The sequence below is a fragment of the Gallinula chloropus genome (assembly GCF_964237585.1).
Source record: "Gallinula chloropus genome assembly, chromosome: 4".
Classification (NCBI taxonomy): Eukaryota; Metazoa; Chordata; class Aves; order Gruiformes; family Rallidae; genus Gallinula; species Gallinula chloropus.
The window spans coordinates 72055195-72063352 of NC_140088.1; the positions used below are offsets into that span (position 1 = coordinate 72055195).

At 48.0% G+C, this 8158-nt stretch overlaps 1 protein-coding gene across 3 annotated transcripts in view; it reads right to left on the bottom strand.

The window, feature by feature from the left end:
- The window catches only part of LEF1 (lymphoid enhancer binding factor 1), a gene marked incomplete at both ends in the record, with an annotated part of 67841 nt that extends 60022 nt beyond the window's left edge, over window positions 1-7819 (bottom strand). For all 3 annotated transcript variants that reach the window (XM_084264113.1, XM_084264112.1, XM_084264114.1), the window contains 3 exons: window positions 5105-5238; window positions 6696-6759; window positions 7610-7819. In XM_084264113.1, the coding sequence (XP_084120239.1) occupies window positions 5105-5238; window positions 6696-6759; window positions 7610-7819 (408 nt within the window). The remainder of the gene's footprint in view (window positions 1-5104; window positions 5239-6695; window positions 6760-7609) is intronic.
- Between the last annotated feature and the right edge of the window lie 339 nt (window positions 7820-8158).

The following is an 8158-nucleotide window of genomic DNA, read 5'->3' on the forward strand; positions in this document are numbered from 1 at the left end:
GGCACAACACCAAAACAAGAGGAATGACGTTTTACTCTTAAACCACCTTAAAATGGAAGCGGAAGCTCCACCTTTTATAGTTTATATTGATTAGCTCCTAGATATGTAGGAAAAAGGACATTTGGGACATAAGCATGCATGCATCTTGGTATACAGAGGCTCCAACCTTGATGATTTGTAACAAGTGGGGGTTTTACCTATGCCTCCATCAAAGCCACACAGATAAAACTGCTGCCTCTGCACTGAGACAGCAGAGGAACATATTCTTCCCCCCTGTTCACTCACAATTGGGTAAGATTCGCTAATTGAATCACCCTTACAAGGAGAAAGAAGCAAAGCAGAAAGGCTGTTTTCTTCTCCTGTATGTGTCCAAAGGCCATGCTGGTGATAGGCACACGAGTAAGACTCTGTCTGGATCATGCCGTCTTACTGTGATCAAGCTACGCACAAAGCCAGCCTAGAGGCACTGCACTAACTTCTTCTGCCCCCTTTCCCAAACAGAGAATTCATTTCATTAAGGGGAAGGAAGCAAGCACCACCCAAACTCTGCCCACAGCCATTCATGGCTTGGATTTGTGTTTCAGAGACCTGGCTTGTATGTTTGACTGACCAGCTGTGACGCTTGAGTCAGAGCAGCTGACAGGGACCCTCTGCAGCACTGAGGTCCATCTATTAGCACTGAGCAGATTCCTCTTCTCCCCCAGTGCTGGCATTTGGTGGGACTCACTGAGCCCCTACGCAAACAGTGCCACAATTCCTCCCCATGCAAACCCAAATAAACCCCGGTAAGCTCTCCTTCCACAGAGTCAGGAACCTTTTATGCTCCTCTGCACCAGATTTTGAAGTTATTTAAGGAGCTCATCAGCATCACTCAACTTCATTGAGAAGGCGTGTGCCACACAGGGTGAAGCAGCTGAGTCTCAGTGCTGGATGAGCAGCTCCGGCTCGTGGAGCCACTCAGCTGCCTGTGCAGCCCATTTCCTCAGGCACAGGTCAGGGTTAGCAGGGGGAAGAAAGAGACATGCAACAGCTACCTACAGCCCTCAGAGTATCCTGCTATGATGCCAACTCAGGAATTGGTGCAAAGCTTTCTGATGGGTGACACAGGAGCAGGAGCTGAGCTCCAGCATCGGTGCCACAAAGCCCATTTCATATTGGGCCAGGAAGCTTTCATCTGACCATGGCTCCCAGCAAATTCCTACAATTGCACATTCAGCAGAAGCAGACTCTCAGGGAACACAGCATCATGAAAAATCAGGTTCGTGTCCCCCTGCAGCTGGATGTGCTACCTCTAACACTCCTGTACATTCCTCTCAGGGTCCCCAAAATTCCCCACAAGCAAGTAAACAGCAAGATGCAGCTAGGGAAATAAATCCCTCTGAGGTTTTGTAACCACTCATTCTTGTTATTTCTAACCTCATCCTTCCTCCTGTCCATACTATCCACATATTTTTTTCCTGGGACGTTAGCTGTTCAAGTGAGGAGCTATCTCCATACTCCTTCTGCCGGTACAGAAGCACACAAGAAACATACAAAACTTGAGCAGGGTAGGGGGGTCCTGCATACAAACCTTGACCCTTGTGTTCAAACTCTGCTGGCAGGATTCCTCCTAATTTTGAAATGAATAGGCTGTGTTTTGCAAGTCACTGTAAGGTGTTTACAGATTGTATCCTCCAACCTATTTGACACCTCCAGCTGCTACAAAGAGACAGTTTAGCCACAAAGAAAAACCCAGACCCCAAGACCAGATAAGAACAGAGACAAGGGAGGTTGCAGAAATCCTCTATCTTCCCACAGAAAGTTTAATTCATGGGGAACCAGGGAGGAACAAAGGCAAAATTATTTTCTAGACAAATTTAACACAGAGAAATTACCCTTCTTCAGTCACCTCCTTTGTCCCCACGTTACCATCTCACAGACAAGAAAAGTTTGCTACGCCAGAACTAGTCTTGCAAACAAAAAAGTAAGAAAAAACCCACACGTTAGAAAACAAACATCTGTCTCCATCTCCCTTCTTCAGTAGCGCCACGATGCCGAGAAACCACCAAAAGATATCTCAAGCTTACAGGATGCACATTCACCAGGTGTTGCTGCGGTTTTAGTACCATCATGTGCCACTTCTCCTGCAGCCACCCAAACCAACTGCTTTGCTTTTTCACTTACCCAGCTATCTGATAAGAATTCGTACTGTGGCTCGAGGCTTCTACCTGCTCTTTTGATTAACACTCTCCTGCTCCTACAAACCCAGCTTGTAAAAGGCAAATCATTTGCTACTAAAATAAAAAAAACTGAAAAAAAATAAATCCAAAAAAAGAGGAGAAGGGAAAATGAGCCCACTCTAACAATAGCAGATTTAGGAAAATTTTTAATCCTCATACACCCTCCCCCCTCCAAAAACTGCGCTGAAATTGCACTACAGTTTTCCTCTTTTAAGGCTTATTAGATGTGTTGTGACTGACTACAGATTTGTTTTTTTAATTTTACAGAGCAAGAATGTAACAGCTTTGGGCTTTTTGTTTGTTTTGTTTTGTTTTTTTAAAAAGCGAGTTTTTTCCTACGTATGTTGGTGAAACTTTTTTCCCATTCCAAAAAACCTCTGCTCTCTCTGCTCTAGCACAGTGAGCTGGGGCTGAGGCTGCGTCCATCAGAAGAGATGGCCGGGGTCCTCTGGCTCTGTCCGCCTTCCCCCAGGGGTGCATCGCCCAGGGCGGCTTGCAGGCAGCCCGGCCCTTCCCAGGGTTTGCGAAGGCCGGAAAAAAAGATTCAGCGCCCCAGGGCGGCTTTTTAATCCTGCACAACACCTCCAGGCAACAGATGCATCGACAAGGAGCGGCTTTGTCATGCAAATGGCAGGGCCCAGGTACACACTGCAGGGCTGCTCTCCACGCACAAATGGCCAGGGACTGACACCCCGGGCAAGTCCTCCATCTCCGGAGTTTGCTAATCTCGGCTGCTCCTCGCCCACCAAGACCAGGCACATCACCCTCCAAAAAGGGGAGCCGAAGCAAACCCGCGGGGTGGCGGTTGGGACCCGGCAAAGGTGAAGCGGCAGCAGCACACGGCGCTGGAGCTGTGGTGAGCCATGAAGCCAGCGAGCGTGTCATCTCCTGGACGCGGCGTTTTGATCTCGCGCGCATTAAAACCCAGCTGTCAGCTCGGAGACTAACAGAGATTATAGTTCAATTAAACAAAAAAATTATTTAATAACTCAAGCGTGTAGCCTTGTGGTTAAACTGAAAGAACTCCAGGCTTATGTCAACACTGCAGCCCTGCAACAGCACTATTTTACCGAAATACTGGTGCTGCTCTAACATGCAAGACCAACACCGAACTAAATTAGACCCTCAGATGTTCGGCAGGCAGCTTTACAATTAGAAAGCAAATGCATTTCCACCACTCCACCCCCTGCAATGTAGCCACACAGGACGGTTCCTCAAGTACCTGAGCAGACCGCCTCTGCCAGAAGCTGCTGTTCTGAGGGAATCGACGCCGGAGCAGTAAAGAGCAGCAGCCCCACAGCGCGCATACGCAGAGGAAATCCTCAGTGAAAAATTAAACTGGAATTTGTTGCTCAAAGCCCCGCACCAGCACTAGAGACTTTCTTGGGAAGGTAACGTGGGAAACAGGGAGTAAAAAAGGTCTGAAGTTTCCCAGTCTTCAAAGGGGCAGGTCTGGATCCTGGTGCCCTCTGGAGAGTCTGCATCCTTTTCCCCACCATACATCCAAACTGAAGTTTTCTGTACAGCAGCGTTTACAACAACAAATGCCAACAGACCGTGGTCATCGTGCTTCACCCTAAATGGCTGTAGGCCTCTGAACCGTAATTTATACACAAACAAGGTCCTTTTTAAAAGCAGAGCTAGAGAAAGCAACATATCGCACAAGTTTTTCCGTCTTTCAAACACAAACGGTGACACAGAAAACAGGCAAATCCATGTGTCTTTCAGTGCCAAGCCGCCCTGTTATTCTGAATCTGAACATCCTAATTTAACATGCTTTGCTGCTGTCAAATTACCAATACAGATTAGGCCCCCTCTTCCTTGTTTTTGAAGTCAAAAGCCACAATGCCAAAGAAAAATCAAGAATATGGAGAGCAAAATAGTGCCAGTTGTTCGACAGAGACCGCCAAGCAAAAATCTAAGAGCCAGTAAGACAGAAAACTGCTTTGTAACAGTGAAATAACAGCATCCAACTTCTTGTATCACAGCACACACCACTGCAGCGGTATTTTTTCAGCAGGATGCCTAAAAGCAGATTTGTTTCTCACTTCACTCCAGTTCTACTAATATAATTTCCACAGCTCTTCTAATACTGCCTCCCCATTGCTCTATATGTGCATCAAGAGGTTTACAGAAACAAATGGGAATTTACTATTCAAAATTGAAAGCCCATTAAAATCCATCAAACATGCATCTACACCAACAGAAACAGAGGGACCGACCTGGAAGAATCAGTGCTCACCACAACGCAAAGGAAAGCTTTAACTACTGCATCATGGTTTATATTCATTCCTAAATGACCATGTCACAATTTGTGTCTGACAACTCGGAGTATGTTTCTAAGCAATACTCCCAGATACATAAAGCCTTCATGCAGAGCAACTGATGGCAGAAATAAGTATCAATCAGCAAAGAGCAATGCCATATCTGAAGGGGAAAAAAAAGAAAAGAATAATCCAATCTTTTCATCTTACTGACAAGCAACTTCAGCAGTTCTGCTTCCAGCCCTTCATTTTCCTCAACAAATGAAGAGTTAAAGCCAGAAAATTCACGTCTGTCCCAGTCACTACAAAGACAGCATTTATATCATTCCACTACATGTCATCCTACAGTCACAAACCAGAGCCCCCCTTGCCTCCCAAAGCCCCCCAGCCCTGATCAAAGGACGTCAGACAACGCAGATGTTAATCTCAGCTCTTCCACAGTGATTGTGACCAACACCTCTAAGAACTCTCAAACTCCACCGGACAGAGGCTCTGAACAGCAGAAGTGCAACCTTCACCATAACTGAAGCTACCCAAGAAACCCCAGCCTGAACACATAATGCAGACTGAACAGGAGGAAACCCAGCTCGCCAAAACCAGTCCTTGGAAGAGATAACTCACTGTTCTGGGGATGGGTGGCGACAGAGATCCATTAGGCATGTACGGGTCGTTATTCATATTTGGCATCATGATATACCCAGAATAACCAGAGTATGATGGTCCCTTGCTGTATAAGCCACTGTCTGGATGCTTTCCTATGGAAGAGGAAACAGTGATTGCATTATTTCCCCACACACGCCTTTAAGTCAGAGCACTTGAACAGGTACTGTGCATTCATAAAAATGTTCTGCATGCAAACGTTTTCTTACTTGTGGAAATCACCCCTGACAGAAGGTGGTCCACAGCAATTTGCAATAACATTTAGCAGTTAATTCTTAAAGAGGCACCCACTCTCAATGAGGAGTTTATGCTCAAAATATGGAATATCCTCAGAGTAACCAATTTATTTTACTAGCCCTGCTCAAATCAAGGCAGAAACATCAGCAATGACATCACATCTCTCAAGTAGCAGATTTCCCCCATTTTATGCATCTCTCTAGGATTTGTGGATTCAGAAGTACTATCAGTATGGGTTTCCAACATCTTTGTTTACGTAAGGGAGGAACAGGGCTGTGATAACTAAATATAATCATTTCCTCCTCTTTCCGAGCCACTGCGTGCAACAAACAATTCACCCAGGCCATGTTCACTGGCAACAATTAGAGGGCAGGGGCTGACTTGGAGGAGAACTTAACAATTTGGGCTGGGGGGGGGGGGTGCTGTTAAACACACATGGCACTACAGTCAAGTGGGAAGCCAAGACAGGTAGGCTGTATGGTAGGAAAATAATGAATTTAGGTCCCTCTGTAAAAAGGGGTGAACAGGTTTTCCACCTATGCTGACCATGATGCTACTCGAAGGTGAGGTTTTAAGGGGATGCAAGGCTGAGAAGAGAGCTAACCTCCTCCCCCTCACTGCCAAAATGCTACAAGCATGGACACTATTGCTTTTAGGCTGTTTAACAACCAATTTGGAGAAAGATCGCCAGAGTCCAAGAAAGCACCAGGACTGAACTGTGTCTGCCTTTAGACAGAATTTATGATCTGGTTTAGTTCATGATGATAAGCATTTTATTTTAAACATAATTTCCCATCCTTCACAGCACACATTCTTTGTATGCGTGTCCAGCTTCCTAAGTCATATTGAATGAACTCTGTATTTTCCTCTGTCCTCCTCAATCAAAATTAACCAGCTGGTACATTAAAGAAAATAAAACAAGAGGTCTGTTCATGCTTAGGTTTGGATGAGGAGATTTAAGCTACGGGGAAAAAGCACAGAGTTTCTTAATACACATACACACACACAAAACTCAGCTGCACTGTATGAGTAAAGAGAGAGATGCGTTTAAACTGATATCCTAAAAATAGTCATTTCTTCAGTGAAGATCCATTTGGCCTACTTATCAGCTTCTAAACAACTGAAATACCATTTGGTCACTTAAGATAAACATGCTGCACATACATCTTCTTTTCAAATGTGCTTTGAAAGCACCCTGGCATCCTCCTTCTCCAAAAGGTACTAAATTTATGCTTCTCAAAAGAAACCGGACCATGCAGTCTCACAAGGGGACTAAGAGGGACACCATCGCAAGACAGGACCGTGCGCTTCTCACCTTCCTCGGGGTGCTCTCTGCCTTTATCATGGTAGGAATCCTGCGCTTGAGTCTGCCTGGAAACCTGACCGCAGGGAATCCACCATCAGAAAAGAAAAAGAAAAAAAGTCATTGTATGGATGCTCATTTATGGGTCACAGCGGTACAGCTCCTTGTAGAGAGACTAAAGTTACGGCAAGAGATAAGCATCTTTCTTTTGCCTCTTAAGTCGCTCGGAAAGCATCTGTACCAGACACGCTTGTGTAAACTATCGTTTTATGACAATGTTATGAGGCTCTGCCAAGCGTTTCTAGCAGAAGCACCCCACCGTTTAACGAATGGGGCTTATTTCTGGTGGTCAAAACACTCTTGGTTAAATAGGAACCAAAAATAATAATGAAAATCAGGTTGGCCTCGTTACCAAATCTTTAGAAAAAAAAAAGGAAAAAGTAAAAAAAAAAAAGGAAAATAATTTTAAAAAGCAGGTTCCCCGCTCGTCCTGAAGTTGCATCGGGAATTGCTTCCCAGTTTTATGCAAATCCCTTAAAGAGTTTGCGGCTAATGCTCCGACCCCGCTGATTTTGCCGAAGAAATTTCATGGCTGCTGGAGGTCTAACACCACCGCACCGTCGGGGCACCCGCGGGAACTTTCTCGTCCCGGGCCGAAGCGCGGAGGGGGCCGCCCCCTCCCCCCAGCTCATCCCCGGGCGCGGAGGGGCGCGGAGCGGCGAGGAGCCGACTTTCTCCAACCGGGAGCTCAGAGAGATTTCTTTTTTTCTTTTAATTTTATTTTTTAGTGGAAATTCGGAGAAGTGGGGTTTCCCCGGTGCCCCGCCGAGGCTTGCTGCCCTCCCTCCCGGCGGCGCCCGGAGCCCGCCGGCGTCCCGCGCCCCCTCCGCTCCGCGCTGCCCCGCGGAGCCCCCGCGGCCGCGCACCTCGTGCCCGTTGGCGCCGGGGGCGATCTCGGACTCGTTGACGAGCGAGGACTTGATGTCGGCCAGGTCGCCCTCCTCTTCGGGGTGGCTAATCTCGGCGAAGATCTTCTCTTTCTGGGGGTCCCCCTCGTCCTTGAAGGGGATCATCTCGTCGGTGGCGCAGAGCTCCGGGTCCCCCCCACCGCCCCCGGCCCCCGGCAGCTGCGGCATCCTCACGGCAGCGCGGCGTCTGCTGCGGCCGCCGACCCGCCGCGGGAAGGGGAGCGGGAGCGGGAGGAGCAGCGGGGGGAGGAGGAGGAGGAGGAGGAGGGAGGAGGAGGAGGAGAGAGGAGAAGGAGGAGAGAAGAAGGGAAGAAATCCCGTCAAGTCCTCGGGTTTGCTCTCGGCAGCTGGAGACCCCCGCCCGGCTGCCCGCCCCCTCGGGGCCGAGGTACCCTTGGTCCCACACGGTACCGGCCCCGCGGGGAGCCTCGCCCCGCCGCCCCGCACGGCCGGAATAAGTCGAAATACACCCGCCTGTGTCCTGCCCGCCCTCAGGGACCGCGCCGG